This window comes from Drosophila gunungcola (assembly GCF_025200985.1).
Source record: "Drosophila gunungcola strain Sukarami chromosome 2R unlocalized genomic scaffold, Dgunungcola_SK_2 000013F, whole genome shotgun sequence".
Classification (NCBI taxonomy): domain Eukaryota; kingdom Metazoa; phylum Arthropoda; class Insecta; order Diptera; family Drosophilidae; genus Drosophila; species Drosophila gunungcola.
The window spans coordinates 1357905-1376781 of NW_026453171.1; the positions used below are offsets into that span (position 1 = coordinate 1357905).

General features: G+C 42.1%; 3 protein-coding genes across 7 annotated transcripts in view; 1 reads left to right on the forward strand and 2 right to left on the reverse strand.

Annotated features, from left to right (window-relative positions):
• LOC128256024 (probable nuclear hormone receptor HR3) overlaps nucleotides 1–7696 on the reverse strand; it is a 34656-nt gene extending 26960 nt beyond the window's left edge. Inside the window, exon 1 of one of the 3 annotated variants that reach the window (XM_052986026.1) lies at nucleotides 7365–7696. In XM_052986026.1, coding sequence (XP_052841986.1) covers nucleotides 7365–7407 — 43 coding nt within the window. In that variant the 5' untranslated portion in view covers nucleotides 7408–7696. Of the gene's footprint in view, nucleotides 1–1876; nucleotides 3239–7364 lie in introns of those variants that run through there. The other 2 variants (XM_052986024.1, XM_052986023.1) reach the window with 2 other exon arrangements.
• Nucleotides 3276–4665, reverse strand: LOC128256026 (putative uncharacterized protein DDB_G0294196). The gene has a single exon (XM_052986027.1). It carries the CDS (start codon nucleotides 4215–4217, stop codon nucleotides 3840–3842), a length of 378 nt encoding a protein of 125 aa, XP_052841987.1. The 5' UTR covers nucleotides 4218–4665; the 3' UTR covers nucleotides 3276–3839.
• Nucleotides 7697–12063: 4367 nt separating the features above from the next.
• On the forward strand, nucleotides 12064–18841 carry LOC128256115 (histidine decarboxylase). Of its 3 annotated transcripts, none has more exons than XM_052986212.1 (8): nucleotides 12064–12198; nucleotides 12946–13524; nucleotides 14051–14160; nucleotides 14341–14394; nucleotides 15163–15856; nucleotides 16336–16481; nucleotides 16536–16764; nucleotides 17331–18841. In XM_052986212.1, exons 1-8 carry the CDS (start codon nucleotides 12171–12173, stop codon nucleotides 18050–18052), a joined length of 2562 nt encoding a protein of 853 aa, XP_052842172.1. In that variant the 5' UTR covers nucleotides 12064–12170; the 3' UTR covers nucleotides 18053–18841. The 3 variants fall into 3 exon arrangements, with proteins under 3 accessions (XP_052842172.1, XP_052842173.1, XP_052842175.1); XM_052986213.1 differs by having other exon boundaries at nucleotides 16542–16764; XM_052986215.1 differs by having other exon boundaries at nucleotides 16536–16777; nucleotides 17331–17460.
• Nucleotides 18842–18877: the final 36 nt, after the last annotated feature.

The window sequence follows — 18877 nt, forward strand, 5'->3', positions numbered from 1 at the left end:
CTTATTTATGTAACTAAAGGTCAATCTACCTAACATTTCTTTCAATCATTAAATATGAAATTTTCCCAAAGCTTTGTTCATATTTTATCGACCTTCTAGAAACTACATATTTTGATACTTATCTTTGCTCTAATGAACATCTACATTTATCTGTAAAACATCTGCAAAACGAAAATCACAGAGAAAATTATGCCCTGATCATAAGAATTATAACTTTAAATCTAATTGGTCTTATTTTTCAATAAACTAGATTAATACTTTAATATATTGGAATCCTTTAACCAAAAGTATAAAAAGATCTCTAAAATATGAAAAAAAAGTCCTTTGATCTCAACTTTTGTTTCATCCTTTAATGTTTTCGGTTTGATATTTTCAATTCAACTTTGTTGCTTCTAAAAGTTATCAGTGGGTTTTTAAAACTATAGTTATTTTAAAAGTATATGAGATCAGTTTGGTATTTTATGGAAATATTTTATAAAATTTTGTTGAACCTTTGTTCGCTTTTTTTATCAGTGTATAAACGTTAATTCTGTTCTAGCCAGTTACGCTTTGGCCTGAGTTTCGCTCTCAGGCCGTCCTGCTCACTCCGTTGGAGATTTCATTCAGTTAACTGTATAGTTTGTAGTTGACGATTTTACCGCTAAGGTTCGTGCTACGGTAAAAATATGAGCCAAGAGGAAGAACAGCGGTGGTGTTGCTTCTGCTTCTGCTGTTGCTGTTGCTGTTGTTGTTGCTGTTGCTCTTGGTGTTGCTGGTGTGCCGCAACAGCAGTAAAGCGAATATGCCGAGGCAGCGAGAATCGCAAAAACAGCTAACAGAACCTAATGATAAAGAACACCATCTAGACTTGGCCAAAAGCTAGTCAGCCTAGCAGCGGCTTATTTAGTATGTCAAAACATGTTTTTGTTGCTGTTGCTGTTGGTGTTGCTGTTGGTGTTGGTGTTGGTGTTGCTGTTGGGGTGTTGCTGCTGTATGTTGTTTACTATGGAAAGTGGGACACATGCCCGAAGCTTAATTGTTGTTGCTGCTGCTGCTGCTGTTGCTGCAGCCACACAAAGGTGAATAGCCAATAAATCGAGGCTTGTAAATTGAAATTCTTTTTAGCATGGGGTGTGTACACTGTACACTGTACACCTGTTGTTGCAGTTGCTGCTGTCTTGGTGTTGCTGCTGTCGCTGATGTGTTGCTGATGTGTCAGCCTGTTAATTGCCGCTGCCTGGGATGCTTGCGCAATGGGCCAGCGTTCATTTGCATATCTCGGATTCTTGGGGGTCGGGAGTTTGGCTAGGGGAATATATGTGTACGATTATCTGAATTATCGCTGATCGTCAGTGGTCGCTCTGGGTGAGTGCTCACTGTGGCTAGCCGACTGTTGTTCTTATGCTGTTGCAACAAGTGGAATTCTTTGCGATACAGTCGCTGGCTGAGTTTTATGGGGTGTGAACCCATCATTTGAGGAATCCTTGACTTAAGATCTTTCAAATATTTGCCACTATCACTCATGGTAGTTAATGGCAATTCCTAAATGTGTGTTACAGGCAAAAACTATTGACGCAGACAGGTAATACGGAAAAAAATGCTCTTAGTGAGTTAGCTGGTTCTAGCAGATAGTTAATACCAGAAGCTAGTCTTAACTATTCATATTTTGATAGACATACACATTCATTTAGTTAGTAAACCTGTCTTTAAACATATTATTATTAATTATATAAACAGAATTCCCAATCTATTCAAACCTTCATTTAAGAGAACTCTCTAAGTTTTTAGTTAAAACCAGGAATTAATTGTATAATTAGCCCTTACAAATTTTTAAATTGAAATCTAAACTATGTTTATAATAATGTATTCAATTGAATCCCATTTCAATAAAATGTACCTGTCATAGCTCCATTGCCGCTGCTGCCGTGGTGACCGCTATTTTCCCTGGCCGATGTGGTTGATGTGCTGGCCGTTGCTGTTGCTGTTGCAGTTGCTGTTGCCGGTGTCGCTGATGTTGCTGTTGATGTTGCTGCGGGCTTATGTGCGGTCAACGGCGGCATGGGCGGTGGCGTTCGCTCCTTGGACCGCTTCAGGTTGCCTTCCTGGCTGGTGTTGCTGGTCATGTTCTTGCACACTGAGCTGATATTGCTGATGCTGCTGAAGCTGCTGAGACTGCTGAAGCTGCTGGAACGGGCCAAAGCTGGTGGATCCGACAGGAATTTCACCTGCTGCTGCTGCTGCTGCTGCTGTTGTTGCTGCAGTTGCTGCTGCTGCTGTTGTGGCCGCGACTGTAACGCTGACATGCCGGTGGCCAATCGCTTGGCTGCCGGTGGCTCTGGCTCCAGCTCCGGCTCAGTCTCATCCTCCGGCTCGCCCTCCGCCTCCAGCTCAGCCTCGAGTTCGTTTTCCATGTCCGACTTGACGGTGGCTATGATGGTGCCCTCCTCGTTGGCCTGCTCGAAGCAAACGTCCAGCAAGGTGGCTCCGCCGCCCGCCTGCAGGCCGGCTATGTCCTTGAGGTCTATCCAACTGGCACCCAGCTTGTCGGCATCGCTGAGCGGCAGACTCAGCACCCGTGTGTCGCCCTCGTCCACAATGTGAAAGGATTGCGTGGGCTCGATCTTCACGATGATCGGCTGATTGGCCAGGATCTGGGCGGGCGGCGCACTGCCCAGCAGGCTGGCCATGTTCTCCTCCTCCTCGTCGGCGGCCTCCAATTCGCTCAGCTGCTGCTCAATCTGCAAGTACGTGCTGTTGCTGTTGCTGTTGCTGCTGCTGCCGCTGTTGCCGGTCTGCTGCGCCTTTAGGACGTCCAGTTTGAGGACTGTGCACTTGTCGGTCTGCTGGTACTGATGCTGCTGCTGGGGGCGTGGCAATAGGGCCAGGGCAGGCGCTCCCGATGCACCCGCTGCCTCCGATATGAACGTCAAGGGTGGCGATGTGGCCGTGGACTTGCTGGACATGGACACACTCCTCGCCGACTGGATCAACTGGGGCAGGGCACAGCCACCACCAGCAGTAGTAGCAGCACCACCGGCACCACCGGCACCACCACTTCGCGCCACAATGGTGGTGTTGACGGGCAGCGGTATTATCGAGATGGAGGGCACCTTGCTGCGCAAATTGGCCACCGCCGCTGCTGTGGCCGCATCGGTACCAATGTATGTGGGTCCGCCGCCGTTCGAGGATTTGCTGCCGCCGGCGGACTTGGCCTGCTGTATCAGCAGGAGATCTCTGGGCCTATCCGTTGTGGCGGCCGTTTCTAAACAAGTGCTGGCAAATATTCTTCTTCCGCTTTGGCTTACGCACTAAACACTAAACACTCACTCTCACACTTTCACTTGGTTCATTGCTCTTTGTTGCTCGTTGGTCTTTCGGGTTGTTTTTGGGTTGTTTTTGGATTGTTTTTGGGTTGTTTTTCGTTTTGTTTTTGGGGGGTGTAGAAGCACAACATCGAAATAAATTCAAAATCAGCCTTACGAAAGTGCACTTAAAAGTTGTCGACTAAATAAGTTGATTCATTCTGCATTGCCTCGATTGCTTGTCAATTGGTGTAGATACCCCACAGGGGTTGGGCCAATGAAGGGGGCTGAGGGGGTTGAGCGACGAAAGGGGGGTTTTTTTCAGGGGCGTAGTGGGGTGTGCAGATGCACCTGTGCGTTTCGTTTCGTTTGGTTTGGTTTGGTTTGGTTTGGTTTGGTTTCGTTCGGTTCGTTTTGGTTCGCTTTGCAGCTGGAAATACGCGTCGTATACTTAACGTAACTTTGTGCGATGCATTTGGTTTGAGTTATAACTTAATGGTTTCAATTTGTATTGGTTTTAGAGTTTGTCTTTTGGTTTTCTCTAGTTTTATTTTGTTTTTAACAGCCAAAATATGCTGCAGTTGCCTGGCTATTGTGCAGCAATTGTTGCTGTGTATCGGTGACCGTGCCTGTGTTTCTGTATCTGTGTCCTCCGCGGTTGCCTGTGGTCGTTGTCATCCTCGTTTTCGTATCCTGCTGCTGCTGTTGCTGTTGTTGCTGCTGTTGCTGTTGCTGTTGCTGTTCATGCTGCTGTTCATGCTGCTGCTGTTGCTGCTGTTGCTGTTGCTGCTGCACATGCAACGCGTCGCCGCTGGATGGCTGCAAGGCTGCGCTGCAGCATTCGGTGGAGCCAGCGCCATTGGAACTCGACCACGTCAAAACAGTTGGAAGTGTGCCTCTGGATGTGCCAATGTTGCTGCTGTTGATTTCCCACATTGCGGCACGCAACCCTCGCCTATGCAACCACCGCCGCCACCCCTGAAACCACCTCCATCCTTGCAACAACAACAACAACAACCACCAGCTGTGTGTGGAAAGTGGCTTTAATAATCGATTTTTCAGCAACACATTTGCCAATCAATATTTGCCAAACAGGAGCACTGCTGCAGCTTTCCCTTTTCCGATTTTGCCAAAGGATATTTTGACCCTTCCAAGTATATACTATACTTGTTTTAGTACACTGTATGGTTTATTCCACTTGTGGTTGGGTCACCGCATTTGCCACTGTATCTGTAGTATTTTATTTTCACTTTCAGAAGTTAAGGGCTAACTGCACCGCGCGCGTTTTTCTATTGGCTTCTTTTTGGTGTCGAACAGCAGCTGACCGGAGCTGCGTCCTTTACAGGAATGTGTCCCAAATTCGAGTGCCACAAACACAGTTCGTTCTGCCGCTGCACAAACTTTCTGTTTCATGGGGGTTGCGCCTCAGTTTCTGGGAAAATCCGAGTATGTGTCTCTGTGTGTGTGGTGTGTGTGCGTGTGTGTATCCGCATGCAAGTTGAAAAATGGGACTCGCTGCGAATTGCTGCGAAAATAGGGTTAGTAGGCATAATGCCAAGTGCATAGCCAGGAAAAACTGGAAGCCACAACACGAAGGAAAACGAGCACAGGCGAACGTTGTTGCGCAGCTTTTCCACCCTTAACCTTTGCGTGGGGAGGGGGCTTGGTTCACTGCCAGGGAAATTCCCGTCGTGGTGGAAAACAGTCACGGGAAATTTCTGCACGCCTCAGGTGAAAATATTAAGGGCGGCAGATTTTGAACGTGTTTTAAACACAATAAGAAGATTAATCGAAGTTTTTGCTTGAACTCGAGGTCATGTTTGTCATTGGTTATAATAATACAACGTTTTTAACTGTCATGTATTTTTTTAAAATTTTTTCTTAAAGGTTTTTTTACTTTTTATTACTTTAATTTATTCATTAAAACGATTATAGTATTTATTTTTAAGTTTTTACATGTTAAAATACAAAATCTATCTCCGCAAGGAAAGTTTAATACCATAACTTTCCTTGTGAAGATAGATTTTTTAATTTAACATGTTAAAAAAATTAACTTTTCAAAAATACTTATTTATTTAGCTTTTTTTTAAAGTACCGAAATATAATATTCATTTAAATAAATTTATGCGCTTCACATAAAAGTTTTTATTCATTTACTTAATTTCAACTAAAATATGGATCAATTTATTTAAATAAAATAAGAGTTCAAAATTTGTTTTTAAATTAGTAAGTGAGCAACAATGGAAAGTTAAGCATATTTGTGTTATTAAATAAGTACAATAACAAAGCAAGTACCATTAAAGACATATTATTGCTATTTAGCATTTAATTCATAGAACTAAAACCTCTGAAAAATGGTATCCAACAGAATTTTAGAAGCAGAATTTATCCAGTTTCAAGTTCTGTAATTAAGCCTCGCCGTGGCCAAAAAAGTAGCCGAAATTCGGTAAAAATAAATCGAAGAACAGCTATGGCCACAATGACCCCCAAGTGATTGCTCAAAAAAAGGGAGAACAACTCTCGGGCATTGCCCAACCGCCAGCGCGAATTTGGACTAATCGCCTAACTGGGCGCCCGCCTAACAGATCAGATCGCTTCGGATCGGATCGAAGCGGAGCGGAGCCATCATTAGGGGGGGAGGTGTCTTGGTTTTAGGGCCGATGAAGGCGAACCAATAGACCACCGTTACGGTGGTTTCGGATGCGGATTCGTAGTCGGAGCCAAGAGTCAAGCATCGGCATTAATATTTCATGTTTTTCCGTTGCTTGAATCATGTTAGATTTATTTTGCGCTGCTTTCAGCTGCCGCTTGCGCAACAACAATCAAGAGCTAACTGGTTCTGCCAGCGACTTGCAGCTAAACTTGGCTAAAACACCGTTGGTTCTAACGTGAAAATGTGTGCCTCACCGTTGTAAACTTCTTGTGTCGGTGTTGCCTCATCTATTGCAAGTCTGTGCCGATTCTAACCTGTTTTCTGCAGAAACTCTCCGAAAAAAGTCCCGTAAGAAAGTCCCAGTTATTCAAGAGGAAAAACCTGTTACACGCAACTGGCTCAGAGTTGATTGCCAAGAAAATAACGAACAGAAAAGAACAGCAAAGAACAGCAAAGAAAAGAAAAGAAAAGAAAAGAGCCGAGCCGAGCATATATCCACAGCAGCAGCAGCGGCAGCAGCGGCAGAAACAGCAAACAGCAAACACGTTAGTACCGTTGCCTCGGATTCTTTGTTGCGCAACTGTGTTGCAAGATTAGCTGCGACTTCCAACTGGTTTATTGCAGCCCCACTGTCGATGAGGCAACAGTTGGCCATTACTGTTGTTCTTGGCGCTGCCTTGAAGATGTGGTAAAATCTTTTGGCTAGAATCGGAAACCCAGCAGCAAGGCATTGCATGTCTTGCAGCTTGACTGCATATCCCATCCATTTGTTTGCGGCTATTGAAAGCCGTTGCCTTTTATAATCAATTAGGTTTTTTTTTTTTCAGTCAGCTTAATGATTCCATTAGTCGGTTATAGCCAGGCAAGGCTGATTTCTGCGCCGTAATATCACCCGAACTATTTTGATTGCCGAAGAAACTTTGCTTTAGCTTTACAAAACTTAACTGGCAGACTCAAAAGACCTTCGGCAGATGTAACAAAATAAGCTAAAGTTTCAACTATATTGGACAGAGAAAATTTTTAATCCGAATGGACGAAAATAAATCACTATCACTAAAAGAGTGATAATTAATATAACCATTAAAATGAGACCCCTTTCATTTTAATGATTTATTTATACGTATATAAATTGTATGCTTAAAACTGTATTCATAAACATACCTTTATTTTGGTTTTGCTTATTTGGCTTTAAGTTTTAATGAACCGCATTGAATTAAATGTCCGTAAACATAAGAAACATAAGATCTTAAACATTCATTGTGTATGTGTAAAAGAATAAACCACCAGATCTTCTAAAATATGTAAAAATATTATGATGGTATGTGCCCATAAAATATAAATAAAGTGGTTATTTAAGAAATTAGGTATTTTTAAAAAATAGAATGGCTAAAACTATAAATTATGATTATAAAACCCTTATATGCACTAACCTCTGATGGTGCTTGGCATGTTATCCAGGTTCTCGGACCTCATCAATGGATATGGACTTTCATTCACACACTCAGATCGATCGGAACAATGTCAAGGCTTTGAACTCTTCACTCGACCAGATCATGATCATGATCGTTTCATGCGCGAATTAGTTCGAGTCGCAGAGGTGGATCAAACGGTTTTCAAACGGTCAAATTAGCCGGCGAAGGTGATGATGAAGGTGTTGAGGTGGAACGGATCAGGAAGGCGGGCGAACGTAATCGGGACTGGAAGTGATCCGATGAGAGAGAGCCCAGAATCCGAGTGGACTGGACTGGACGTGGGGACAATCGATTGCACACTAAATGGGCAGAGACCGAGTCGAAGACCCGTTGCATCCGATGATCATGATCGGCATCGCGGTCATCATCATGGGGCTCCTCTTCATCGGCGGCGGAATCATCATCCTCTGGCGGGAACCAGTGTGCGGAGGCGAGCGGAAAAGCAAGCGAGGCCCAAAAAGATACTGAAGCAGAAGCAGAAGTAGAAGCAAAAGCAGAAGCAGAAGCTCAGCCGAGAAAGGAGAAAGGAGCTGCCAGAAGTTCCCACCTCAGCACACGCGCTCACCAACACACCTGCAAGAGGGGGCGCTCACCACAAATTCCTGCTAATTAAATGCGTGATCACTGCCCAAAAATATCCACGCAGCAACCGAAAAGCTACAGTCCCGCCTACCTATGTCCGATTTTTGTCAATCAGCTCAGCATTACATTAAATTTGCCTTCTTATAAATCTTGCTGAAATGTACAAAGGAAAGGATTACCGCAAACATTGGTGACCTCAAAGTTTTCTTAATCTTGAAATGTGACTAATACCTACTCTTTTGGGCTCATAACTTTAGCACAACTAAGTTCAGGTACCTAACAGGACTCATGATATCCTAGCTAATATATCCTAGATGACATAAATACAATGATTGGTGACCACGATATGGTTTATTAATTTGCATTTAAATATTTCTTTAAATTGTCTGATCGTATTCCTAAAAATGGTTTTAAATGTACATTGTAGGTTTTATTTATGTTCAGCTAAGGCAACTATTTTATTAGCTAATTTAACGGATCTTTTATGTGCTGTAAACAGCATTTGTAGTTCCTTAGATTAAATAAATAAAGCAATACCTTTAAAAGTATGTTGGTTGTGCTCTCTGTTAATATAAATGTATTTCATTTGTCATTTGTTAGCTTATTAATTTAGAGAGAATTTTAAGTTAGCATGCGAAAAGAAACTTCATAACAAATCCATTCAGGTTGCTTAATATTTCATCGATTTATAAGTTTGAGCAATGGAAGTTGGCCTGTATCGACTGGTAACAGATACACAAGGCAGTGGAGTCATGCGTGCATTTCATCAGAGATGGGATGTGATGCCATGTCCGAGAGTCCGACTCTTACTCCGATACTCATAGTGCTCGAAAGAGTCAGGGACTCGAAACCCGTGACGTTGTATCTGTGGTTGTGCTACAAGTATCTGTGTATCTTTGGGGCCCGTCATCGGATCACAGCCCGCTCAGTTGCACCTTTAATCGCTGAGCAAACAGGAAGACTTCTACGGCAAACACACACACACACACACACCACACACGCTGCGGAGAGCGAGCGAGCGGGGGAAAACAGGTTGAGAAGTACCGCTAAGCGGAGGCCCCAACTCTCCGAGGTCAACGAACGTTCTTAGAGCTCAAGAATGAAGGAATCAAAACACACCAAAAAACCCGGAGAGGTTGAAAGAAAGAGAGAGCGGAAGAGAGTGCAAAGAAAGTACAAAGAGAGAGAAAGCCAGGCGATCGTTTTAAGAGCGCAACAGGTAAACTAAAGAGGCATATATGCAAACAAAGAGAAAAGATGAATGTGTTTTTGTATGCACATGCACTTTTGAAACAAATTTATCTGTTGCTTACAGCTAAATAAAAGCTTACAAAAAATGTATTTTTAGACGCAGATTTAAAAGGAAAGCAATATAAAAGAGAGTGCCGGAACAAAAGCCGCTTTGTAACTGTCTGTCTCATGACCAAAAGAAACCGAAATTCTTATTCTTATTGCTCAATATTTGTTAATACACTCAACACTCACGATACAGATATAGATACCACTACAGATACAGATACATTCGACGTGCAAAAGCCATTCAATGTAGCGGTATTTTGTCAAAATTTCTCAGAGTCTCGAGACGAGTACAAAGCTCATTGACCTCTCTCACTCTCTTCTCTCTTCAGTCTTCTGCCCCATTCCCTTGTAACAAGTGTGTAATGAGCAGGGAGGGTGGTGGGGGGGGGGCTGATTTGCTTTTTTGATATTTTTTGGGCCGGGCTTTAAACTAACATAAGTTTCAAGCATTTTCGGTTTTTATGTCTTCCTGTACGTATCTTGGTTTTCGTCGTTTTCCCTGGGGAACTGCGATTTTATCGGGCCAGATGGGGTATTTATTTAACAGTAATCCCACAGGCGAATTAGTTGGGATGTAAGGGAGGTATTTGGATGACAGCCTGTTGATCTCGTTTGCCTCGCTGTCCTGCGATTGGTCACTGGCTTTCCCTACCAAAGGATATCTCCTGCCATTGGCTATTCCTTCCCACTCCTCCCTCTCTTTCTTACTCTCTCGCTGCTTCGCACTGCTTCGTATTTGAAATCCTTTTATTTCACGACTGCCTGTTGCTCCTTAATATACTCTTTCTCATTGAAAGTGAGTATCTGATGAGTGAACTAAAATAACATTCTTTAAAGTACGATTCATAAAAATATGTAATGTGGCAACAAAACATTGGTATTTAAAATTTTTATTTTAACAAACTCAAAGTTCTATTCAATTCAAATGGAAAAAAATTAATTTATAAATTTTGATTTATGTTTCCTTGTCCGATTTGTTAAATATTATAAATATATATATGTTTAATATAAATAACATCAAATATCCAGTTGTATGCATGTCGCTCAAATTAATCCAAACTAAACAAATTTTTATTTATTGCAAAATAAAAATCTTTCGGAAGTGTATCTTAAGATTTAAAGCTACTCCCACGATATTCTCTAAGCTTATTGTTGTCGTCACTCATATTAGAAAAATAGCCATCCTGCTGCTTAATAGCATTTTCATTTGGCCCAATGTCCTTTGTTTTTGCAACAGTTTCCGGGTATAAATAGGTCCTGTTTGACTCCAATTCCATTCAGTTCGACTTTGATTCGAGTCCTGTGCGTGGCCAATTTAACATTGTAGTGATTTTGCGTGTCTAGTGTGGTTAGTTTAGTTATGTTATTTTAAAATATATTTAAAGTTACTTGGTAAACCCATTTCTCGATTGCCGCAGTTTCAATACATTTTACACATTTAGCTGCTAAATATATATATGCTGTATATATATATATATATATATTAATATTTAGCTTGTGGTTATCTGTTATATTTTTGATAATTAGCACCAAATGCTAAAATGTTTTAATACTTTCTTACCTTAATTATGAAGCAACAATGTTGTCGTTCTACGAATATCAACATTATTGTTGTATGTGACATATTTAATTTGATTTTCCGACAATTTCATGGCTGAGTTTAAGTTCATAATGTCTTGTTCTCAATTTGTAGCTTCAGTTCCATTCAGTTCCACTTTGAATCGAGTCCTGCGCGTAGTAAATTTAGTTCTATATTGATTGTGCAGCCTAAATTACTAACAAAAAACAATTTAAAGTTAAACAATTTTATTCCATAAAAAAGGTAAAGAAAATTTTAAAACCCATCTGGAATTTAATTTGGTAATGTGAATGTGAGTTTTGATGTCAAAATGTTTATAAATTCCCTTTCCTAATAATCTACATAAATATTAAAAGCAACAATGTTGCGGTTCTGCGACTATCAACATTTTTTTTTTTGATATGCCAAACATTTAATTTGATTTCCCGACAAATTTCATGGATGAGTTTAAGTTCATGTTTCCTTCGTTCTTAATGCATGACAAAATGCAGTTGGAAAATTGATACACCCGTACGGTACGACCGCACGCGCTGCAGATTGAACGATATATCTAATTTGAGGTATTTAAAATATAGTCGAGCTATGCGAGTCAGTAAGCATAAACAATTAAGGGGGCGCTTTCCAATTTAAACGGAATTTTGTAGGGGATCAGCTGCGATCCGAGTGCATCCCCCTTTTCCACGCCCCTCATGTCGTGTTTGCCGTGGGGAATGGTCAATTAGGGAGCTTCATGTTGCGACAACTTGTCGACACATCCCTTGCCAAATCGGATTTATTTCGGAGCGAACACTCTAATTGGTTCCGGCCGGGTCTATAAAAGCAGGGTGCGATCTCAAAAGCCCTAGTTATAGAACAAATATTATCGCTGCCGTAATTAGGTGATTTATCGTTTGCGAACCCTTCCAGTTACCATCGTCGTCCACTCTTGTGTTTTTACAGCTGGCACCGTTCCTCAGCGCATTTCCAAGCGCTTTTCTTTTCATTTTCATTTTCATTTTCATTTCCAGCCATCACCATCACCAGAAGCCCCACAACATCGGAAGTGCCCAAGTTTCCATTTCATTATATTGTTCTCCGTTGTTTTCTGTTTTTCACCAGCGGTCAGACGGTTGACGTTCCCATTTGGCATTTCAATTTAGCACAAGTCCCCAAAAAAATGGAGCTGGCCTAGCGAGAAGTCCAACAGGATTAGGCCAAACTCATTGCGAACCGAGACGCTTGCAGATAAGTTCTTAACCCCCGAATTGTGTGCGACAATTGCAGAGTATTTACGTCAGCAAGGGTTAAAGCGAGGCGATTGCAGCATGGACTTCAAGGAATACCGCCAAAGGGGTGAGTACTGGCCAAATCAGGGCCATAAAATGCACAGCGGCAGACGCATGTGTGTAAATACCGGATGGAAATCCAGTCTAACGGGGCGTAAATTTGATTGGCCTAAAGCGGATTTGCCCCGGCCGTTTGTCTTCGTTTGCTGGCCCGTAATTGATTTCGCAGACAATCCAAGCTAACCAGTATCATATTTCCAAATCAATGTTTATTGGTTTTTTTTTCCAGCCTATATTGACCGTTTGGTTTAGTGAGCAATGGGCCTAATTATTTCGTACTTATTATGCGGATTTATTTTAACAGTCTTAATTATTTGTGCTGAAAATTTCTGAAAGCTTAACCTTAACTTTAAATTAATATTTCAATTTAGATTGTACATAAACATATTCGAATTTTAAAGTGTTAAAGTATTAAAAATATATTTTAAAATTAAAAAAAAAAATTAAAATTTTAACGTTACTAAAAGGACATTTTTTGCGCAACAACTATTTTTAGATTATATAATAGAATAAGGCATTTAAAAACAGAGAAGAATGTTCTACTGAATTATTTAATGAACCACTTTAACGAATCACTAAATATTCCCTATACATATATAATATATAGAAGTGCTTTATTATATGTTTGTATACAATAACTTTGGTTATTAAATCATTTTTACAAAAATCTAAAAAGGTTAAAGGCTTAAAAGAAAATAAATAAATAGCGTAACAATTCCGTTTGATGTGATGAAATCATTTTTTTTTATTGTAGGCAAAGAGATGGTAGACTACATAGCGGACTATCTAGAGAACATAAGGGAGCGCCGCGTCTTTCCGGACGTAAGTCCCGGCTATATGCGACAATTGCTGCCGGAATCGGCTCCGATCGAAGGTGAACCCTGGCCGAAGATCTTCGCGGATGTGGAGCGGATCGTGATGCCCGGCATAACGCACTGGCAGTCGCCGCACATGCACGCCTACTTCCCAGCCCTCAACTCGATGCCTTCGCTACTGGGCGACATGTTGGCGGACGCGATCAACTGCCTGGGATTCACCTGGGCCAGTTCGCCGGCCTGCACCGAACTGGAGATCATAGTCATGAACTGGCTTGGCAAGATGATCGGCCTGCCGGATGCCTTCCTCCACCTGAGTTCCCAGAGTCAGGGCGGCGGAGTGCTCCAGACGACGGCAAGTGAGGCCACTCTCGTCTGCCTGCTGGCCGGACGCACTCGGGCGATCCAGCGATTCCATGAGCGACATCCGGGATACCAGGATGCGGAGATTAACGCCCGACTGGTGGCCTACTGCTCCGACCAGGCGCACTCCAGTGTGGAAAAGGCAGCACTTATTGGTGGGTTTTACTGAAATGTTTTAAGAATTCTTTAGAATCTTATCTTAAATTGAACAAGATACATAGACAAGCTCGTCCTTTTGTTTGTATAGTTTTCAGGCCATTTAAATTGCTATAACCCCTTTTATGTGGAGGAAAGGTTTCTGCATTTTCGTATATGTTAATCTAAGTTCATAGCCATAATATAATTTTTCCATAATCGTGTGATAACAAGCTACTTAACTTGAAGCTAGATAAATATTCTTTGGTTTGAGAAGAAATATATCTAATGTCTGAATTGCAAGCAATATAAAGTTCTGTAAGAGGGATAGTTACTGGATTATTAATAAAAAAAAAAGCTGAAATTGAAAATGAACTTAAGAAAAAAATGACTGACAATTGGCTCTACTTATTTTTAACGAAGTTAGGATATTTGTGATGCAATTTGAAACCCAAATATCTTATGGCCGGCTCACTCGACCATAGCTAGTTTTATTGTTTAAGCCGCTTACGGTTTAAGTCACGCTCCCGCTCCTTTTTTCCGCAGGACTCGTCAGGATGCGGTACATCGAGGCGGATGAGGACCTGGCGATGCGCGGCAAGCTGTTGCGCGAGGCCATCGAGGATGACATTAAGCAGGGCCTGGTTCCCTTCTGGGTGAGTCTGTCAGTCTGTCAAAATTAATTGGCCCGCCTTTCGCAGCCAGCTGATTCGTGATTACTGATTCCTGCTTCCTGGTTCCTGATTTCCGACTGGAGACCCCAGACTCGCGAATCCCACTGGAGCCAATTAATACATGTCACCACTTAAATGTCCTGCGGTCGTTCTCTTTTTTAGGTCTGCGCCACGCTCGGCACCACCGGCAGCTGCAGCTTCGACAACCTGGAGGAGGTGGGTGTTTAGGGAATAATTACAAGAAAAATAGGTATCCAGAGACCACAAAAAAAATACCAAAAACATTCTATTAGGTTGTTTAAATTGGATTGGAAACTGACGCAAAAATTTTAATGATTTTCTCAACCGTTCTATAATATGCATGGGTAGACTTTGAAAAAAACTAAAATATTGTATTTTTTTCTATTTGAAATAGCGGAAACTAAATTACATATTTTGGTAAAAAAAAAACATTAACTTAATATGGTATAATCATTCCTATTAATACCTCCAGTTATTATTTTAAAACATTTGTTAAAGAAACAAGATATGTACCATTTTCAAATTTAGGATTTATAAATCTCTTAAAGATACCAGTTTCAAACAAAATTTGTTTAGTTGTATTATTTTCATAAAGGTTTTTATTTTAGATTTATTTATATTTTTTATTTAAATAGGTCAAAATAATTATCCAGTAAACTAGTGTATAAAAAAACTTATAGATTAACAACACAATATTAACCAATTTTGAAAAATATTTTGAACCTGATTTTAAAAATATTTTAAAAGTGTGTATATCAAAATAATGGCCATACCTTTCAAACCTTAAACTAGCCTTGATTAAAGTCAAACTTTTTCTATAAATCAAAGTCTCTAAACTCAATGTTTAAGAAACAGAAATTTTAACTGCACGTTTTAAATATCAAAAGTGCTTCGGAGTTTTATTACATTTTTAGATTTTTAGCAATAGGATTAAGTAACTATTAAACTGAAATCTTTCACCAGATTGGCTTGGTGTGCTCGGAGCACCACCTGTGGCTCCACGTGGACGCCGCGTACGCCGGCAGTGCGTTCATCTGCCCGGAGTTCCGCACCTGGCTGCGCGGCATCGAGCGGGCCGACTCGATGGCCTTCAACCCGTCCAAGTGGCTGATGGTGCACTTCGATGCCACCGCGTTGTGGGTGCGCGATAGCACCGCCGTCCATCGGACCTTCAATGTGGAACCGCTGTATCTGCAGCACGAGAACTCCGGGGTGGCGGTGGACTTTATGCACTGGCAGATACCGCTGAGTCGTCGGTTCCGTGCGCTGAAGGTGTGGTTTGTCCTGCGGTCGTACGGGATCAAAGGACTGCAGCGCCACATTCGCGAGGGCGTGCGTCTGGCCCAGAAGTTCGAGGCCCTCGTGCTGGCCGATCACCGGTTCGAGCTGCCTGCCAAGCGGCATCTGGGCCTGGTGGTCTTCCGGATCCGAGGCGACAACGAGATCACCGAGAAGCTGCTGAAGAGGCTCAACCACCGCGGCAACCTGCACTGCATCCCATCATCGCTGAAGGGACAGTATGTCATCCGGTTCACCATCACGTCGACGCACACGACCCTGGACGATATAGTGAAGGACTGGATGGAGATACGGCAGGTGGCCTCCATGGTGCTAGAGGAAATGAATATCACCATCTCGAACCGCGTCTATCTCAAGGGTAAACGCAAGTCCTACCGCCTCCAGTAGTCACCGCTTCCGTTTTTTCCGTTTCCGTTTTCGTTCCCGTTCATGTTCCAGTTTCCTATTCCGTTCCTGTTTATATTTCCGTTTCCGTTCCGTTCCTGTTCCTGTTTTCAGTTTGTTAACGCACCTCGATCCACCCGAAATTGTTGGTTTTGGCTAAGCTAATATACGGTTGTGCTTTGTATATATTTTTGAGTTTTTATCATAGATGTATTTATATTTGCTTACAAATATATTCAGTTTTAAAAGATCTTAAGTTTTATGAAGTGATGGGATTATTTTAACAAAATGTTATTTAAGTTCATTTTGTAAACAGATTTTTGACATTGGGTCAAACTTTGGTTTAACTAAGAAGCTTAAGAGCTTTACAATTTGGAGTAACTTATTTACTTTTCTCAATCTCTGTGAAATACTATGGGATAAACCCATATAATATTGTATATTACCCTGCAGAAACCAAGGAGAAAAGCGAAGCGTTCGGCTCGAGTCTGCTGCTCTCGAACTCTCCGCTGTCGCCCAAGGTGGTCAATGGCTCCTTTGCGGCCATATTCGATGCGGACGAGTTTCTGGCCAAGACCTACGCGGGTGTCCGGATAGCGGTGAGTCAATGTGGATTAGCTTGGCAGCCAGAACTTGGACTTACGATCTTCCAGCACCAGGAATCGCCATCGATGCGACGACGTGTTAGGGGCATCCTCATGTCAGGCAAGCAGTTCTCGCTGGACTCGCACATGGACGTGGTGGTTCAGACGACTTTGGACGCGGGCAGTGGTGAATCTCGGACCGGCACCACTAACTCTTACGGCCGCACCACCTCCACGGGCCAAACAAACGCCGAGAGGCAAGTGAGCATCCAGGAGGACAACGAGGAGTCGCCGGAAGGTATGAAACCCAGGTAGTGTAGTCGGCCATTTAGACATATCGCCAGTGCTAGCTTGCATTTGAAAAAAAAAACGTTGGACTGCTTAGATCAGTGATGTCTGTTTGGATAGTTTTTGGATGCACCCAATACCTTTTGTCCTTATCAGTAGAAAAATAATTATCATTTTAAAATCATAAAAAAACATTTGAAAAATTTGAAAAGTATTTATATTAATAATTTACAGTGGAAACATTTTTTAAATCAATTGAAAAAATATAAAATTGTCATTTATTGCTCATAAAATATATTCATCCAAAAAGCTTTAAAACACTTTTTAAAGCAATATTGAGAACTAGCCTATAAAGTCAGCAGCTTTCCGAACATTTAACAATTTTTACTATAAACAAACTTTTTTTTTGGGACAAATTGCTTTTTTAAAACAGAAAGCTAGAATTACAATATTTTTTGTATCCTAAGGGCAATTTTCTTATAAGCTTGCTATCCTTAAAATTGGTTAAACTGACATCACTGGTCAAGATTTTAGAAACTCCCCTAATCCTTTCAGTAATTTATTTTCAATTTCTAGAAACTGAGTTGCTGTCACTGTGCAGGACCAGTAATATACCCACACCCGACCATGACCACGACCATGCCCACTCCCTGTCCACTCCCAGCCGCAGTTGCAGCTCCACACCCCACTCGTACCCGCATTCGCCCTCCACCCACCACTCCCCGCCAGCCAATCAATTTCGACCTATTACCTTGTGTGGGTTGTCCAGCCAATGCCCGCACTCGATCCCCCTTCCCGCGCCCCTGCCCCATCGCGATGTCACCGTGTCCGTGGATAGCCTCCTGACCCCCGTCACCACCTGCAACGTGTACCATGGCAAGCGATTTCTGGAGCCCCTCGAGAGTCTCGCCCAGAGCAGTGCTTCCTTCAGCAGCAGCATCTTCCGCCTGCCCACGCCCCTTGCCACGCCCCTGGCCACGCCCACCCTGGAGACGCCCGAGGATCCGGACTGGCCGGCCAAGACCTTCAGCCAACTGCTGCTGGAACGCTACTCCTCGCAGTCCCAATCTCTCGGAAATTCGTCGACGGAGAGCAGCAGTCTCAGTGGCGGTGCCACGCCCACACCCACGCCCCTGAGCAGCCTCGATGATCTGGTGACCCCATTGCTGCAATCCTTCGCCTCCCCCTCCTCGCAACCGATGCTCTCCGCCCATGGAATCGGGGAGGGGCAGCGGGAACAGGATCACGACTCGGATGCAACCGTTTGCTCGGCCACCTCGTCGATGGAATCACTTTAGTCCTAGGTCAACACCCTACGAACGCGAATTCTTCATTATAATTTGTTTAAGAACCGGACTATTTAAACATGCCTATATTTTTTTTTTGGGAAAAATCATCTAAAAGACGAGTTAAGAGCACTATATTTTAAAGGTCATGTTTTCTTAAATTTATGTGTGGTGGACTCCTCTTTTAGGCCATGGTTTATAAAATTTAAGTAATATTGTTTTTTCAGTCTAGGCAGTTTCACCTTAGAAACTGTAGTTTACACATCTAATTTAAGTCTTGCCGCATTCCTATTATAAAATTTTGTATTGGATTAACAAATGTAATCTACATTTTGAAGGTAAAGGTTTAGTTGGTCGAAAGATTTACATTTAATCCAATCATAACCCACCGTTTTTGAATGAAGCGGAAGCACTAGTAATATATATGTTCCAAGAGATTAAATTCGCCAAGAAAAAAATCTAGCTCCAATCTAAAGAATTCTTAGATTCCCTACGATATCTCAGCATAATTGTACATATATGTGAGTGTGATTGGGGAGAGGGACAAGTCATCCAACGCTGCTGTGCAATCAATCAATAATGCAAGCGATCGAAGTTTCAATGCTGAGCCGTACGTTATATACATAATTTGCATGCCTATATCTATATCCTATTGTAAGATAACTGATTAGCGGTCAACTAGTTTTGATGTCAGTCAGCAGACATCAGGATTAGGTAACCAGAAAACTCCACAACTAACCGGCTTACATATATCCATGTTTAATCAATGTAAAAGTGATTAAAGTTTCAAGGTTCCAGTTAAACTTAACCGAACTCTTTTTTTACTGGGGGGGTCCA